An 18,645-nucleotide genomic window follows, 5' to 3' on the forward strand; every position below is an offset into this window, starting at 1 on the left:
CTTGATGTACAAGTACACCCCCTGGACAGGATGATAGTCTATCTCCTGTTTCTGACAGGATGATACACCCCCTGGACAGGATGCTGGTCTATCTCCTGTTTCTGTAGCGTGAGGCAGCTTGATGTACAAGTACACCCCCTGGACAGGATGCTGGTCTATCTCCTGTTTCTGTAGCATGACAGGATGCTTGATGTCTATGGACAGGATGATAGTCTATCTCCTGTTTCTGTAGCGTGAGGCAGCTTGATGTACAAGTACACCCCCTGGACAGGATGATAGTCTATCTCCTGTTTCTGTAGCGTGAGGCAGCTTGATGTACAAGTACACCCCCTGGACAGGATGATAGTCTATCTCCTGTTTCTGTAGCGTGAGGCAGCTTGATGTACAAGTACACCCCCTGGACAGGATGATAGTCTATCTCCTGTTTCTGTAGCGTGAGGCAGCTTGATGTACAAGTACACCCCCTGGACAGGATGATAGTCTATCTCCTGTTTCTGTAGCGTGAGGCAGCTTGATGTACAAGTACACCCCTGGACAGGATGCTGGTCTATCTCCTGTTTCTGTAGCGTGAGGCAGCTTGATGTACAAGTACACCCCCTGGACAGGATGCTGGTCTATCTCCTGTTTCTGTAGCATGAGGCAGCTTGATGTACAAGTACACCCCCTGGACAGGATGATAGTCTATCTCCTGTTTCTGTAGCGTGAGGCAGCTTGATGTACAAGTACACCCCCTGGACAGGATGCTGGTCTATCTCCTGTTTCTGTAGCGTGAGGCAGCTTGATGTACAAGTACACCCCCTGGACAGGATGATAGTCTGTCTCCTGTTTCTGTAGCGTGAGGCAGCTTGATGTACAAGTACACCCCCTGGACAGGATGCTGGTCTACAGGGTGAACTCTTCACAAGGCAGACTGATTATTGCTTCATCAGAAGGGCTTTATATGGACTTGCCTACGAGTCCCTTTAATAAAGGACATGTATCACAACACTGCCACTGTGACTAGAGAAATATAAATAGCATAATCAGCATCAATTCAGTTTTATTTTTGCAAATTAAAATTCAAAAACAGGCTCTTCAATTTAACAGTGACCGAATCCCAATAGAGTGGTGCCCAACTGTGATGGGTAATGGTATGGTAGACAAGCACCTGCCTGTACTGCACACTCTCATTGTGTCTGTGATCTAAGTGACTGGGTGTCATGGTAACAGTGTGTGTCCTGTGTGTGCCTGCAGCTGGTGCAGCTGGAGAGTGAGCTGAACACAGAAAGGGAGAGTCTGCACAGTGCAGAGCATCTTGGCACCGACCTGATGAAGGAGAAGGCTCTGCTGGAGAAAACCCTGGAGACGCTGAGGGAGAATTCTGAGAGACAGGTACACACACACACACACACACACACACACACACACACACACACACACACACGGTGGGTGGAGGGACTGAATTTGTTTCGATCTGGTCTGGTTCCAAGAGTCTCCAAATGACATTACTACCTATGTATCCAGATCGAGTTTTCTTAGGAGATAGCAGTCTTTGTGCTTGCATTCTCCCAACTAGTTGGAGACCTCTGTGTGGCTTGGGAGATAAAGCAGACAGAGTGTAATGAGGTCACAGGGTGGTTAGATGGATGATGTTTACAGTGAGAAGACATGGATACAAGCCAGATCTCTGGTGAACCTACACTACAGCGTTAACTAGGAAGAAATCAGGACCCTGGGTATAGTCTTCTCAGTTCCCATATTCAGGAAAGACTCAGGGTTCTCTTCATATTAACACCATATTGAAACATGACTTGAGTTGACCTAGCATACTGCCACTCTGACATCCTCTATGTCGTGTCCCAGGTGAAAGGCCTGGAGCAGGAGAATGAGCATCTCAGCAATACCGTCTCGTCGCTGAGGCAACGCTCCCAGGTGGGCCCTGAGGCGCGGGTCAAAGACGTGGAGAAGGAGAACCGCGTGCTGCACGAGTCCATCCGGGAGACCAGCTCCAAGCTCAACAAGCTGGAGTTTGAGCGTAAGCAGCTGCGTAAGGACCTGGCGGTGTACAAGGAGAAGGGCGAGAGGACAGAGGAGCTGGAGGTGGAGGCGCAGCGGCTGGAGAGGGAGAACGAGGCCCTGCAGAAGCGAGTAGCCAGCCTGGGCATCACCTGTGACAAGGTCTGCCTCTCTGCATGCATTGGTGGCTGTATAGTTCACCTCTAGTTGTCTGTGTACCTGCTGTCTATTCTGTGTCCCCATCATATACAGTAGATGGGACTTTGAATGAGGAGCATTTATTAATTGATACATTTTCCCACATTCTCTCAAATCATCAGGTGGCGTCTCTGGAGAAGGAGAACGCAGAGCTTGAGGCAGAGGGCCGTCGTTTGAAGAAGAACGTGGAAGGCCTGCGGAGCACCTCCTTCCAGCTGGAGGCCCTGGAGAAGGAGAATGCCCAGCTGGACGAGGAGAACCTGAAGCTCCGCAGGGCTGCAGAGGTGCTCCGCTCGGCCGGGAACAAGGCGGCTCAGCTGGAACTGGAGAACCGGGAGCTGGAGAGCGAGAGGAGCCAGCTGAAGAGAAGCCTGGAGCTGCTCAAAGCCTCCTCCAGGAAGACGGAGAGGCTGGAGGTGAGCTACCAGGGCCTGGACACGGAGAACCAGCGGCTGCAGAAATCCCTAGAGAACAGCAGCCGCAAGATCCAGCAGCTAGAGGGGGAGCTGCAGGACGTAGAGCAGGAGAACCAGAGTCTGCAGAGGAGCCTGGAGGAACTGAAGATCTCCAGCAAACGTCTGGAGCAGCTGGAGCAGGAGAATAAGACTCTGGAGCAGGAGAGCTCTCAGCTGGAGAAGGACAAGAAGCAGCTGGAGAAGGAAAACAAGAGGCTGAGACAGCAAGCGGAGATCAGGGACTCCAAGCTGGACGAGGACAACCTGAGGATCAGCCACCTGGAGAAGGAGAACCGCTCACTGGGCAAGGAGATGACCTCCTTCAAGGACTCCTGCAACCGCCTTAAAGACCTGGAGAAGGAGAACAAAGAACTGGTCAAACAGGCCACTATAGATAAGAAGACGCTGGTCACTCTGCGAGAGGTAATGGTGTCGCTACTACCCCAGAGAGGCATGTTGTAATGTTAGGAGATATATTGTAATGCATTGGGTGAATGCCCATAAGGCTTCAAATGTGCATTTAGATGATCGATAAAGTTCTGTTAAAGTCATTGCGCCTGCATTATGCATGAAGTAATAGAACCAGAGCACTCTGTCAACACATTTTCAGAAACTTGGAACTCCACTGTGCCTCGTAAGATTATATTATTCATTAATAAAGGATTGGGGTGTAGGGATTACAAATGTAAAGTGATTCTGGGTTGGCGTTTGATGTTCCAGGAACTGGTGAGTGAGAAACTGCGGACTCAGCAGATGAACAATGATCTTGAGAAACTGACCCACGAGCTGGAGAAGATAGGCCTTAACAAGGAGAGGTTGCTGCAGGCCGAGCAGAGCTCTGACGACGACAGGTAACACACACACAAACCACTATGCTGCTGCTCAAAGGTACCACATCGATGAAGGTTCATAGTAGGTACTCTGCCATCAATACACTGTCAAGACCTTGAATTATTTCCAGGGAAGACCCTTGGTCTTTAATGATTGTGAATGTCCCTTATCGGCAGGTACAAGCTGCTGGAGTTCAAGCTAGAGTCCACTCTCAAGTCTTCTCTGGAGATCAAGGAGGAGAAGATAGCTGCCTTGGAGGCCAGACTGCAGGAGTCCTCCAACCTCAACCAACAACTGCGCCAGGAGCTTAAAACTGTTAGTTCCCAAACAATACATTACAACAGTCCAGAAGACCAAAACATTATACCCGAGAGATTCTGTGTTATGTTCTTTAACACATGACTCAGAGAAACGCTGAAATGCTTCTGAGGCCATGTATTATGTATTCATTCCTTTTTCATTATGTTATCAATTCCTGAGGCACCAGGAGCCTGGAAAACACAGAATAGTCTCCACAGCACGTTTTTCAACTCTGTGACAGAGAACAGTATATCTTTGGAAGATTTGGGGGGATGGAGGTTTAACCCTTTGACCTTTCCAGGTGAAGAAGAACTATGAGGCCCTGCGACAGAGGGAGGAGGAGGAGGAGAGGATGGTGCAGAGCTCACCCCCCAGAGGAGGGGACAGGGAGGACTCTCAGGCCGTCAACAAGTGGGAGAAGGAGAGCCACGAGACCACCCGGGAACTGCTCAAGGTCAAAGACCGCCTCATTGAGGTGGAGAGGAACGTGAGTACACTATCTAATCAAGAACTCAAAACAGCCGTCTTAGATACTGCATGTGACAGTGATGTGTCACTGAAGTGTGAAGGACTCTGCATATAAATAATGCCTGTGTATATCTTGTCTGTCTGTCTATACCATCTCCAGAATGCCACCCTCCAGGCAGAGAAGCAGGCCCTGCATACCAACCTGAAGCAGCTAGAGACCCAGAGCAGTAACCTGCAGGCCCAGATTCTGGCTCTGCAGAGACAGACTGCATCTCTACAGGAGAACAACACCACACTACAGACCCAAAACGCCAAACTACAGGTAAGCCCGGGTTCCCTCTGTTGCTCCCTCACTGCTGTGCCCTGAACTCTATCTTCTGGCCTTGTCTACACTGCATCTATAGCCTGTATTGTAGTTTAAACTCTCCCCAAGCGTGTCTCTTCTCTCCACTCTGCCCCGTGGCTAGAGATAATTCCTTTCTCATTGAGCTTTGCTCCACAACATCTATTTTGATGTATTTTTTGGCAGCGGATCAACAAAATCTTGCATTCTGCTGCAAGCCAAAACTAATTACAACTTTGAACATGTCTGTGCTTGTGATTTGTACTGGCAAAAAAACATTTGACCACTGATGTCTATCAATATCAGACAAGGACATGCAACGTCTCAACCATCAGAGTTGACGAGAGGAACATGCTGGCTGCGTACACAGTGCCCCCTGTTGTTCAGAAGTGACACCGGTGTACACAGTGACACCGGTTGAAAAAACTGTTATAGTTAAGGGCATTTTCTGATTGAGTTCAGACTGCTCAGATCGTCCAATCAGAAGTCTTGTTTTCCCCCCTAGGTTGAGAACTCAACGCTGAACTCCCAGAGTGGCGCTCTCATGGCCCAGAATGCCCAACTGGCGACGCAGCAGTCCAGTACGGAGAACGAGAAGGAGGGGGCGATGAGGGACAGGGAAGACCTGAGGTCCACCTATGAGATGCTGCTAAGGGACCATGAGAAACTGGCTGCCCTGCATGAGAGACAGGCCTCCGAGTACGAGGGCCTCATCGGCAAACATGGAGGCCTGAAAAGTTCCCACAAGAGTCTAGAGTCACAGCACAGAGACCTGGAGGACAGGTGGGGTTTCTACTGGCACTGTTATGTGCTTAATGCATACTGTAGCACAGCTGGTCTACCATCACACACTTAACCACACTCATGGCCAAACACACACGTGCACGACAGTCTTATCATGCATTCACCTCCACTCTACCATTACATAGCACTCAAGTCAGAGACGCGTGTAAACACACAGCTGCTGTTCACTAACAGGTAGTACTGTATTCACAGGTATAACCAGCTGCTGTTCACTAACAGGTAGTACTGTATTTACAGGTATAACCAGCTGCTGTTCACTAACATGTAGTACTGTATTTACAGGTATAACCAGCTGCTGTTCACTAACATGTAGTACTGTATTTACAGGTATAACCAGCTGCTGTTCACTAACAGGTAGTACTGTATTTCCAGGTATAACCAGCTGCTGTTCACTAACAGGTAGTACTGTATTTACAGGTATAACCAGCTGCTGTTCACTAACAGGTAGTACTGTATTTCCAGGTATAACCAGCTGCAGTTCACTAACAGGTAGTACTGTATTTACAGGTATAACCAGCTGCTGTTCACTAACAGGTAGTACTGTATTTCCAGGTATAACCAGCTGCTGTTCACTAACGGGTAGTACTGTATTTACAGGTATAACCAGCTGCTGTTCACTAACATGTAGTACTGTATTTACAGGTATAACCAGCTGCTGTTCACTAACAGGTAGTACTGTATTTACAGGTATAACCAGCTGCTGTTCACTAACATGTAGTACTGTATTTACAGGTATAACCAGCTGCTGTTCACTAACATGTAGTACTGTATTTACAGGTATAACCAGCTGCTGTTCACTAACATGTAGTACTGTATTTACAGGTATAACCAGCTGCTGTTCACTAACGGGTAGTACTGTATTTACAGGTATAACCAGCTGCTGTTCACTAACAGGTAGTACTGTATTTACAGGTATAACCAGCTGCTGTTCACTAACATGTAGTACTGTATTTACAGGTATAACCAGCTGCTGTTCACTAACGGGTAGTACTGTATTTACAGGTATAACCAGCTGCTGTTCACTAACATGTAGTACTGTATTCACAGGTATAACCAGCTGCTGTTCACTAACAGGTAGTACTGTATTTACAGGTATAACCAGCTGCTGTTCACTAACATGTAGTACTGTATTCACAGGTATAACCAGCTGCTGTTCACTAACAGGTAGTACTGTATTTCCAGGTATAACCAGCTGCTGTTCACTAACAGGTAGTACTGTATTCACAGGTATAACCAGCTGCTGTTCACTAACAGGTAGTACTGTATTTACAGGTATAACCAGCTGCTGTTCACTAACAGGTAGTACTGTATTTACAGGTATAACCAGCTGCTGTTCACTAACAGGTAGTACTGTATTTCCAGGTATAACCAGCTGCTGTTCACTAACAGGTAGTACTGTATTCACAGGTATAACCAGCTGCTGTTCACTAACAGGTAGTACTGTATTTACAGGTATAACCAGCTGCTGTTCACTAACAGGTAGTACTGTATTTCCAGGTATAACCAGCTGCTGTTCACTAACAGGTAGTACTGTATTCACAGGTATAACCAGCTGCTGTTCACTAACAGGTAGTACTGTATTTACAGGTATAACCAGCTGCTGTTCACTAACAGGTAGTACTGTATTTACAGGTATAACCAGCTGCTGTTCACTAACAGGTAGTACTGTATTTATAGGTATAACCAGCTGCTGTTCACTAACAGGTAGTACTGTATTTACAGGTATAACCAGCTGCTGTTCACTAACATGTAGTACTGTATTTACAGGTATAACCAGCTGCTGTTCACTAACAGGTAGCACTGTATTTACAGGTATAACCAGCTGCTGTTCACTAACAGGTAGTACTGTATTTACAGGTATAACCAGCTGCTGTTCACTAACATGTAGTACTGTATTTACAGGTATAACCAGCTGCTGTTCACTAACAGGTAGTACTGTATTTACAGGTATAACCAGCTGCTGTTCACTAACAGGTAGTACTGTATTTCCAGGTATAACCAGCTGCTGTTCACTAACGGGTAGTACTGTATTTACAGGTATAACCAGCTGCTGTTCACTAACGGGTAGTACTGTATTTACAGGTATAACCAGCTGCTGTTCACTAACAGGTAGTACTGTATTTACAGGTATAACCAGCTGCTGTTCACTAACATGTAGTACTGTATTTACAGGTATAACCAGCTGCTGTTCACTAACAGGTAGTACTGTATTTACAGGTATAACCAGCTGCTGTTCACTAACATGTAGTACTGTATTTACAGGTATAACCAGCTGCTGTTCACTAACAGGTAGTACTGTATTTACAGGTATAACCAGCTGCTGTTCACTAACAGGTAGTACTGTATTTCCAGGTATAACCAGCTGCTGTTCACTAACGGGTAGTACTGTATTTACAGGTATAACCAGCTGCTGTTCACTAACGGGTAGTACTGTATTTACAGGTATAACCAGCTGCTGTTCACTAACAGGTAGTACTGTATTTACAGGTATAACCAGCTGCTGTTCACTAACATGTAGTACTGTATTTCCAGGTATAACCAGCTGCTGTTCACTAACAGGTAGTACTGTATTTACAGGTATAACCAGCTGCTGTTCACTAACAGGTAGCACTGTATTTCCAGGTATAACCAGCTGCTGAGGCAGAAGGATCAGCTGGAGGAGCTGGAGAAACAGCTGAAGGCAGAGCAGGAGAAGATGCTGTCTGAGAGCAAGAGCCACGAGGCCACTGCTGCAGACTACCACAAACTGAAGGAGGAGAATGAAAGGTTAAACTGAATACTGTATGTATAAGGAACCGAGGGGGGGGGTGTGCCCTGAGGTTTACTTTGGGGTGCAAGGGAACATCCCTAAACTGTCAATCCAGCTGAGGAGAAACCTGTGTAACAAGATTTTTTGAGAGCGAGGGAAAAGAAAGTCTGTTTTGAGTGGCAGTATGCAGACATTTTAAGTGGTAGTTTACAATTAGATAACTAACCATTTAGCTGTTATTTTGCTCGTCAATTAGTGAATGGTTTGGTTTGTGGTTTGACCTGTGCCAGGGGCTATGAGTAAAGAATGTGCTGTTTGAAACCCATTCTGATGTTTCTGTGTGTAGGCTGAACATGGCACACCGTCAGCTGGTGAAGGATAATGAGGGCCTGCAGGCCGACCATAAGAACCTGAAGAGCCAGATGAACGGTGCCAAGCTGGAACAGACCCGCATGGAGGCGGAGTTCTCCAAACTCAAAGAGCAGTACCAGCAGCTGGACATCACCTCCACCAAGCTCACTAACCAGTGTGAGGTACGGTTACATACCCCTCAACCCCACTTCTCTACCTCCCACTCACCAATCAGTATGAGGTACGGTTACATACCCCTCAACCCCACTTCTCTACCTCCCACTCACCAATCAGTATGAGGTACGGTTACATACCCCTCAACCCCACTTCTCTACCTCCCACTCACCAATCAGTATGAGGTACGGTTACATACCCCTCAACCCCACTTCTCTACCTCCCACTCACCAATCAGTATGAGGTACGGTTACATACCCCTCAACCCCACTTCTCTACCTCCCACTCACCAATCAGTATGAGGTACGGTTACATACCCCTCAACCCCACTTCTCTACCTCCCACTCACCAAACAGTATGAGGTACGGTTACATACCCTCAACCCCACTTCTCTACCTCCCACTCACCAATCAGTATGAGGTTACGGTTACATACCCTCAACCCCACTTCTCTACCTCCCACTCACCAATCAGTATGAGTCGGTTACATACCCTCAACCCCACTTCTCTACCTCCCACTCACCAATCAGTATGAGGTACGGTTACATACACCTCAACCCCACTTCTCTACCTCCCACTCACCAACCAGTGTGAGGTACGGTTACATACCCCTCAACCCCACTTCTCTACCTCCCACTCACCAACCAGTGTGAGGAACTGCAATATCTGCACCCCCTTCCCACAGACCGACGAGATTGGAATTTGCATGTTCCACATATTTCCCAACTCTATCACAGGAAACTCTTGGTAAATATGCCCCCATGTTATGGAAGTGTTCATAGCTGATATTGGGCCACTGTCCTGACATCTGTCTGTTGGAAAGGAAGGCTGATTGAGTAGTTGTGCCTGGGGATACACAGCTGGTTTCTCAACACTGAGCTCTGCAAAGGTACAGCCCATGTACAGTAATACATACATCCATGGAAAAGAAACTTGGAAACTTGCTCAATAACTATTTCCATTGAAAACGTAGGTAAAAAAAAAAGTTTATTTCTCTCTCCCTAGTTGCTGAGTCAGTTGAAAGGGAACCTGGAGGAGGAGAACCGTCACCTGCTGGACCAGATCCAGACCCTGATGCTGCAGAACCGCACCCTGCTAGAACAGACCATGGAGAGCAAGGACCTGTTTCACGTAGAACAGAGACAGTACATGTGAGAGATGACCCCCACTATTACATTTTGATAGCCTGTAACCGGTGTTAAACATGTCAACAGGAGAAATGTCTGTTTCTTGGCTATGTAGCTAGATATCATTTGTCTCTGACCCTAACTGGTCTAGATATCATTTGTCTCTGACCCTAACTGGTCTAGATGTCATTTGTCCCTGACCCTAACTGGTCTAGATGTCATTTGTCCCTGACGCTAACTGGTCGAGTTGTCATTTGTCCCTGACCCTAACTGGTCTAGATGTCATTTGTCCCTGACACTAACTGGTCTAGATGTCAGTTGTCCCTGACCCTAACTGGTCGAGTTGTCATAGACCCTAACTGGTCTAGATGTCATTTGTCCCTGACGCTAACTGGTCTAGATGTCATTTGTCCCTGACCCTAACTGGTCTAGATGTCATTTGTCCCTGACGCTAACTGGTATAGATGTCATTTGTCCCTGACGCTAACTGGTCGAGTTGTCATTTGTCCCTGACCCTAACTGGTCTAGATGTCATTTGTCCCTGACACTAACTGGTCTAGATGTCAGTTGTCCCTGACGCTAACTGGTCGAGTTGTCATTTGTCCCTGACCCTAACTGGTCTAGATGTCATTTTTCCCTGACACTAACTGGTCTAGATGTCATTTGTCCCTGACGCTAACTGGTTGAGTTGTCATTTGTCCCTGACGCTAACTGGTCGAGTTGTCATTTGTCCCTGACGCTAACTGGTCTAGATGTCATTTGTCCCTGACCCTAACTGGTCGAGTTGTCATTTGTCCCTGACCCTAACTGGTCTAGATGTCATTTGTCCCTGACCCTAACTGGTCTAGATGTCATTTGTCCCTGACCCCTAACTGGTCTAGATGTCATTTGTCCCTGACCCTAACTGGTCTAGATGTCATTTGTCTCTGACCCTAACTGGTCTAGATGTCATTTGTCCCTGACGCTAACTGGTCTAGATGTCATTTGTCCCTGACGCTAACTGGTCGAGTTGTCATTTGTCCCTGACGCTAACTGGTCTAGATGTCATTTGTCCCTGACCCTAACTGGTCTAGATGTCATTTGTCCCTGACGCTAACTGGTCGAGTTGTCATTTGTCCCTGACGCTAACTTGTCGAGTTGTCATTTGTCCCTGACCCTAACTGGTCTAGATGTCATTTGTCCCTGACCATAACTGGTCTAAATGTCATTTGTCCCTGACGCTAACTGGTCTAGATGTCATTTGTCCCTGACACTAACTGGTCTTTCCCTCCTTCACAGAGACAAGCTGAACGAGTTGAGGAGACAGAAGGAGAAGCTGGAGGAGAAGATCATGGATCAGTATAAGTTCTACGACCCCTCACCTCCACGGAGGTAAGTAGCTAGGAGGAATCCACTCACTGCTGTCACTGTGGGTGGTGTTGTGGCCAGACTTAGGAATGCTGCAGTACATCATGTCCATAGGTATCTGTATACTATCTGTCATAGTAAACATCTGGCCGAGACAAAGCAGACATCCCCCCACATGAAAATTAAATGTATAACTGCAGTACATTGCTGTAGTCGTCTGGTTAGGATTCATTCTAGTACCTAATCGACTGCACTATACCTAACCATTCAGTTTGGATTCATTTCCGTGCCTGACTAAATGCAGATGGTTTACATCTGAACCTAACCAACCCCTGCATATGGTTGAAATTTCTACCTAACCAGGCAGCTCTGGTTTATATTTATGCCTAACCAACATCATCATAGCTGTAAATGATGGCTGTCTCTGGGGAATTGGTATGATGTGGTTTACAAGAACACCCCAGATGCTGGAAAACCCCTGGTTCAATAGGCATGAAATAGGAAAACAAACGAAATGCATTCCCTTCATTTCAAAACATTTTCCCCCCCTTTTCCTTCCTACTGAACACTAGCCAGAATAAAATAATTTACCTCAAATAACAATAACTCCTCCCCCATCTCTCTCCTTCCTCTCTCTCCCCTTTCTCTCTCCCTCCCTCATCTCTCCCTCCCTCCCCTCTCACTCCCCTCCCTCTCTCATGTCAGACGGGGGAATTGGATCACCCTGAAGATGAAGAAGCTGATCAAGCCGAGGAGTCGAGAGCGTATGCGTTCCCTGACACTGACTCCCACGCGCTCCGAGTCCAGCGAGGGCTTCCTGGGGCTTCCTCTGGACAGCCAGGACTCCTCCTCCATAGGCTCTGGCTCCAACTCCCTGGACGACACGCTGACACACAAGAGGAGCAGCAGTGAGTTGACACACTCTCAGGCCTGCATGGAATATTCCCTACTGAACAGATCAAATCCAGCCTTATTTGAAGTGCAATTAAAACACATCAGTATACGTTACAGTAAAATAAACACAATAGAAGGAAGCAATAGACCGATCCTGACCAGGCAGCCTGGGACTAGGTCTTCCTCTCTCAGTACAACTGACCAGAGGGACTGACACACAGGAAGAAGGACTAGATCACGTGTTAGATAAAAGACCCAGGAAGCAGAGCACATATTGTATTAATAAATACATGCAGGGTTGGACACAGGAAAGGCAGACACAGGAAATATGATCCACAGAGAGACCAAAGGACACTGGGTCAGACAGGAAAGTACACTCTTACACTAGAACATGAGAGGGTCATATTCAGGAAATGAAGAATGAGCAGGGTCAGATTCAGGAAATGAAGAATCAGCAGTGTCAGATTCAGGAAATTAAGAATGAACAGGGTCAGTTTCTGGAAATGAAGAATGAGCAGGGTCAGATTCAGGAAATTAAGAATGAGCAGGGTCAGATTCAGGAAATGAAGAATGAACAGGGTCAGATTCAAGAAATGAAGAATGAACAGGGTCAGATTCAGGAAATGAAGAATGAACAGGGTCAGATTCAGGAAATGAAGAATGAGCAGGGTCAGATTCGGGAAATGAAGAATGAGCAGGGTCAGATTCGGGAAATTAAGAATGAACAGGGTCAGATTCAGGAAATTAAGAATGAGCAGGGTCAGATTCGGGAAATTAAGAATGAGCAGGGTCAGATTCGGGAAATTAAGAATGAGCAGGGTCAGATTCGGGAAATGAAGAATGAGCAGGGTCAGATTCGGGAAATGAAGAATGAGCAGGGTCAGATTCGGGAAATGAAGAATGAGCAGGGTCAGATTCAGGAAATGAAGAATGAGCAGGGTCAGATTCAGGATATGAAGAATGAGCAGGGTCAGATTCGGGAAATGAAGAATGAACAGGGTCAGATTCAGGAAATGAAGAATGAACAGGGTCAGATTCAGGAAATGAAGAATGAGCAGGGTCAGATTCAGGAAATGAAGAATGAGCAGGGTCAGATTCAGGAAATGAAGAATGAGCAGGGTCAGATTCGGGAAATGAAGAATGAGCAGGGTCAGATTCGGGAAATGAAGAATGAGCCGGGTCAGATTCAGGAAATGAAGAATGAGCCGGGTCAGATTCAGGAAATGAAGAATGAGCCGGGTCAGATTCAGGAAATGAAGAATGAGCCGGGTCAGATTCAGGAAATGAAGAATGAGCAGGGGTCAGTTGCAGACGGTGAGGCTTGCCGGGCTGGAGACTCCAGGACAGTAGATGCTTGTTGCTCTGTGGTGGTTGGTTGTGTGGACCTAACGCTTGCGATGCTTGTTTTTCTCTCTCTGTGCAAAAGGGAAGAGAGACTCTCAGAGAGTGCAGCATTCCCATGTGCAGGGTAACCAGGGTTCCTCTAATGGTATGCTAAGAGGGGAGGGCTGGGCGCGGCTTGTAGTCGAGCTGTCCTATCACTCAGGGCATGTCAACGTGTCATGACTCATCCTTCAATCAATGTCCATACCTATTAAAAGGTGCAATGCATTATGGGTCACCTGTGCTCAATGCACCAGCTATTAACACATTTTTGTCTTCAACTATACTAAAGACAACCTTTTATGTAACCATTTGATTTGTCTTTGAATAGCTCTAATAAATAACGTTTAAGTAACACACACGCAATATGAGATATGTCTAAAAAAAAAAAAAAGACTGAAGTTCCACTTTATTTCTGTGAAATGCAGACAGTCTGGAGCTGGAAATCTAAAATGGTGTCTCTGTATAGTCAGTGTCCTAGAATCTTCTGTTTCCCTGTGAATACTCCTTTCACTGCAGTGCCACTCCTTGTCTCATCGTTTTACCTCCTAATTGCACCCTTTAATAAACATCACCCTGTGTGTGTGTGTGTGTGTGTGTGTGTGTGTGTGTGTGTGTGTGTGTGTGTGTGTGTGTGTGTGTGTGTGTGTGTGTGTGTGTGTGTGTGTGTGTGTGTGTGTGTGTGTGTGTGTGTGTGTGTGTGTGTGTGTGTGTGTGTGTGTGTGTGTGTGTGTGCTGGCAGCCTGATGTCTTTAATGTAACAACCCTCTTCACAGCAATACCACCGAGCTGGTGTTCTGTGTATGAATTTGTTTGAACAGTCAGTTAGTGTGTGTGTGCTCATTTGCATGTAAGCGTTTTCCCTTGTGTAACTCTGTGTGTTTGTTTTCGGTCCCAGCTGGGTCTCAGGGCACTACCCTGGTTCTCTCCCCCTGGTTCTGTCCCCCTGGTTCTCAGCATTAACAGCCATCTGTTTTTCCCTCCTTTCTGTTCCTCTCCATCTCCCCTGGTCTTTCTGTTTCTCCCCCCTCTGCTTTGGCTGTAAACTGACAGCTCTGAAAAGGTTGCCCTTTATGAGGACCAGATCGAAGGAGAAAGACAAAGAGAAGGCCATCTACCGCCGGTCCATGTGTAAGACCTCCAATAGCCCACCCAGCGTCCTACCACCTCCCTCCATCACTCCACCTCTGGCCTGCGCCTGCCTCCCTCCCTCGCTCCACCTCCTCTGGCCTGCGCCTGCCTCCCTCCCTCGCTCCACCTCCTCTAGCCTGTGCCTGCCTCCCTCCCTCGCTCCACCTCCTCTGGCCTGCGCCTGCCTCCCTCCATCTCCTAGAGTCTCTTCTCATAGCTCCTAGCTGGTGTCTTTCCTTCCATTCTAGGAATACTAAACTCAAACACTACTGTATCCCTAATAGTATCTGCATCTTAACACATGTTGTGTTTGGGTTAGATTTGTGTACAGTCAAAAGCAATGACATACAAGAACTAACATATGTAGATATTAGAACAAACTAACACTCTCTTCAGTGATTAAGGACACTAATGTGAGTTAATGTGATTGTAGAGGATAGAGGTGTTCTGTGAACTGTAGGGTTTTTTCTGTAGTTCTTTTCGCTGTAGTGTTGTGATATCTGTAGATGAGCTGTAGTTTATTTTTAGTCCAGGTCTAGTGTGTGTATATGTGTGTGACAGTGCAGTCGCGAGGAACTGTATGCCATTCCACTTTTCTCTACTGTACCGTACTGTATAGTGTGGTGTGACCTGCACTGTGTGACTCTGGTCCCATCTATATATCTCTGCCTGTGGTGTGAGTGCAGCCTGCCGTCTCACCCCTCTCTCACTACAGTGCTGATGCAGGCATGGCTTGGCAGAACCACACTGCGCACTCTCTTTCTCTCTCTCTCTCTCTCTCTCTCTCTCTCTCTCTCTCTCTCTCTCTCTCTCTCTCTCTCTCTCTCTCTCTCTCTCTCTCTCTCTCTCTCTCTCTCTCTCTCTCTCTCTCTCTCTCTCTCTCTCTCTCTCTCTCTGCCACCATGTAGGATTTGAAATGGAGCCTTCCATTGATTTCTTCATCTTTTTCTCTCTTTCCCTTTCTCATTCCCTGTCTTCTCTTTTATATTTCACTCTCTCTGCTATTTTTATTGAGTCTTTTTTCAGTTTGGCTGCATTTCAGCTCTTTTGCATGCTTTGCCAACATGGGCTTGCCGACACTGGCTGTGTCACATCTCTGAATGCTGCTGCTCTGATTCTTAGCAGCCACTGCATGCTTAGCCTAGCGCTGCTCCCTGTGCCCTCCCTCTGGGGCCAGTCAGCCCACCACATAAGAGTAGGAGGTATCGGCTAATTGATCTTCATCTCCAACCCAGCTATGAACGACTTGCTACAGACCATGGCCTTGGCGGGGGGTCAGTGGGCAGGCAGCACAGAGAACCTGGAGGCGCCCGTCGAGACCAACGGGGGTAGCGGTGCCCGGCGAATGAAAGGGCTGGGTTCCATGGCCTACTCCACCAACGCTATCAACTACGCCACACTCACCCTGCCTTCAGGCAGCAGGGCCAAGAGGGGCCTGAAGATCAAAGGTAGAGACTACAGGACCGCTAGTCGATCCCCCCTTCCTCTGTGTGGTGATCTGAACTATCATAAAGGGAAAGGGGATACCTAGTCAGTTGCACAACTGAATGCATTCAACCAAAATGTGTCTTCCGCATTTAACCCAACCCCTCTGAATCAGCGATGTGAGTTAACCCCTTAAACGACGTCCACGTCATCAGCCCTGGGGAGAAGTTGTCGTTAGGGGTTAACTGCCTTGCTCTTGGGCAGAACGGCAAATTTGTCCACCTTGCCAGCTCGGGGATTCAAACCAGCGACCTTTCGGTTACTGGCCCAATGGCCTTAACCTGTGTATTTACTGTAGTAGAAAGATGTGCCAATCTTTGTGTGTTTCAGAAGCAAGTCATTCATTATTTTCATTTTTTTCATATTCTAGCTTTCAGAAGATTGGCTGACTGATTGGCTGAGTCAGACTTTGCTTCCCATAAGCCCTATTCTCCTGTCGTCTCCATCCCTCCAATCATAACTCATATTTCCTTATCTCTTTGTCTTTCTTCCAGACAACGCTTCCTGTGAAGATGTTCCAGCATCCTCAGACGACCCCATTGGGGTCAAAGGGCAAGGTAAAATAACTGTTGACCTTAAGAACAGAAACTCCCATTACTATTATATACCACCAGTTTACTACTGGAATGAAATATCAAATGGCCCCAAAAAAAGTCCCTGTTTTAAAAAGCCCTACAGTAAGTGTAAATGTTGTGCCACTATGATGTAAAGATAGCCTACTAACGTTAGCTAGAAGCTTGGCCTATATCTCTGCATTTCAGTTTGCCACCATTAGAAAGGGATTCAGTCAAGATGTTATCATTAACCGCAAACTCCACCTAACAAATGGCCTTAAGCTGCCTGCCTCCATTAGCTGGTAGATCAGGTTTTCTGCCTACTCCATATCCCCACTCACACACATATAACACACACACACAAGTTATCTCTATTTCCTGTTCACTCTTGGCTCGCTAAAATGCCCTCCCACTGACATGTACATTGTGTAATACAGTAATTATATTTGTTTTTTTTAATTGCATGAATTTCACAAGGACAGTCTGTTTCACTTACACTCTGTTACATTAATGTTCTGGAATGTTTGTGAGCTAACTAATATAATGGAAGATAGTTTAGGACAATTTAGTATTTCCTAAACTGAGCGTAACTAGCAGTAGCTCAGTATTAGTGAACTGCACTACTGTAGCCCAGTGTAATATCTGTGGGAGCAGGTTAACCCAGGCAGTTGTGTGTGTTGAATGTGCCAGGCCTGCAGGTCTTTAATAGTACTCGACTCTCACCCTCTATTCTCAACCCATCCACTATGTGCAGAGTCCCCGGTAGCATCTGTTGGAAGTCACACATCTGTCTAAGACCACTAAAAGTACCACTTTACTCAAGATCGCTACCACTATAAATGATTACCAGTCGCATACCTGCTGACATCACTTTCCCAAACCTGAACCATCCTGAAGACTAACACTAATAACAGCAACAACACTATCAGTTTGCATCCCACACACCTGTCCTCTAGTATAATCCTCCTCTCCCTCCCCTTCAGTCACCTGAGCCCCTCCCCTGTTGGCCTCTGGGTCTTGTCAATCACAAGGCTCCTTTCCTCCAATCAGGTTTTACAATAGGTCCTTCCTCTTGAATGATTCCTCCCTTCAAGTATGTGTGCCCCTCCCTCCCCACTCCCTTTGTGTGATTGGGCATGTTGTTGGAGTAGCATGGCACCATGCCACCCTTCCTGCCTGCATGCACCATCTGCTGCCATGTGTGACGTGCTCTCTCAAACTGTGTGCCCTCGTCTCCCTACCAGCCTCCAGACCCTCCAGCCTCCATAGTATCAAGACCATCAGTAGTAATAGCAATAATAACTCCCACTTCTCTCCACTCCAGACCAAAGGTACAGTCACACACCCCCTCTCTCCCACGCTCCTGTATACCATACCTTTGTTGATTCACACACTCAATAGATTAAAACAATAAGAAACAGAAGGAGAAAATTAGTATAGAACTCTTCGGAATTGCTTCTTCTCTTAGTCTGAGGTATGTTCTGGAAGGGTCCAGGCTAGGTTTAGCATATTTTGTATTTATTTGCTGTGTCACAAAAAAGAAGGTTCTAGAGCTATGTTCCTGAGCTATGTTCCTGAGCTATGTTCCTGAGCTATGTTCCTGAGCTATGCTTTATATCCAGGGCCTGTCATCACCTTGGGGTGATACTCTAATGTTAGTACTTGAGTTAGTCATACGCCGTTAGAACAGAACTCACCTATAGTACTGCTTCTCTTCAGGCACGTTGAACGGAAACCTCAGCAGACCCCACAGTGAGAGCAGTGGGGAGTTCAGCCTCAGTCTGGACCAGGAGGAGTGGTCCAGCGGGAGCAGCCCTGTCCAGCAGCCCCTGTCCCGCTCCTCTCACCAGAGCCCCATGCTGCTGCGGAGGTCCCTGGACCCCCAGGCCGCCCAGGCCAGGAAGAAGACGAGCAACTCCTCGGGCAGCGCCAGTGAAGTGGTCTCTCTACAGCAGTTCCTAGAGGAGAGCACCGACCCTGCAGAGGTGACAGCCTGGAACACACAGCAACACTAGATTACAACACTGTACTATACAATTTTGGGATATGAGTACTGT

The 18,645-nt window shown here is 46.9% G+C and overlaps 1 protein-coding gene across 7 annotated transcripts in view; it reads left to right on the forward strand.

Moving 5' to 3' along the window:
* The window catches only part of LOC135511116 (girdin-like), an 85,937-nt gene that overhangs the window by 62,153 nt on the left and 5,139 nt on the right, over positions 1–18,645 (forward strand). For 3 of the 7 annotated variants that reach the window (XM_064932664.1, XM_064932667.1, XM_064932668.1), the window contains exons 14-31: positions 1,234–1,371; positions 1,843–2,157; positions 2,316–3,071; positions 3,369–3,499; positions 3,656–3,794; positions 4,081–4,266; positions 4,408–4,569; positions 5,096–5,373; positions 8,017–8,160; positions 8,490–8,676; positions 9,673–9,818; positions 11,073–11,165; positions 11,847–12,049; positions 14,472–14,549; positions 15,785–15,997; positions 16,529–16,591; positions 17,833–17,919; positions 18,308–18,573. In XM_064932664.1, coding sequence (XP_064788736.1) covers positions 1,234–1,371; positions 1,843–2,157; positions 2,316–3,071; positions 3,369–3,499; positions 3,656–3,794; positions 4,081–4,266; positions 4,408–4,569; positions 5,096–5,373; positions 8,017–8,160; positions 8,490–8,676; positions 9,673–9,818; positions 11,073–11,165; positions 11,847–12,049; positions 14,472–14,549; positions 15,785–15,997; positions 16,529–16,591; positions 17,833–17,919; positions 18,308–18,573 — 3,585 coding nt within the window. Of the gene's footprint in view, positions 1–1,233; positions 1,372–1,842; positions 2,158–2,315; positions 3,072–3,368; positions 3,500–3,655; positions 3,795–4,080; positions 4,267–4,407; positions 4,570–5,095; positions 5,374–8,016; positions 8,161–8,489; positions 8,677–9,672; positions 9,819–11,072; positions 11,166–11,846; positions 12,050–13,461; positions 13,525–14,471; positions 14,550–15,784; positions 15,998–16,528; positions 16,592–17,278; positions 17,360–17,832; positions 17,920–18,307; positions 18,574–18,645 lie in introns of all 7 variants that reach the window. The other 4 variants (XM_064932670.1, XM_064932669.1, XM_064932666.1 and 1 more) reach the window with 4 other exon arrangements.

Source organism: Oncorhynchus masou, chromosome 23 (genome assembly GCF_036934945.1).
Source record: "Oncorhynchus masou masou isolate Uvic2021 chromosome 23, UVic_Omas_1.1, whole genome shotgun sequence".
Lineage (NCBI taxonomy): Eukaryota > Metazoa > Chordata > Actinopteri > Salmoniformes > Salmonidae > Oncorhynchus > Oncorhynchus masou.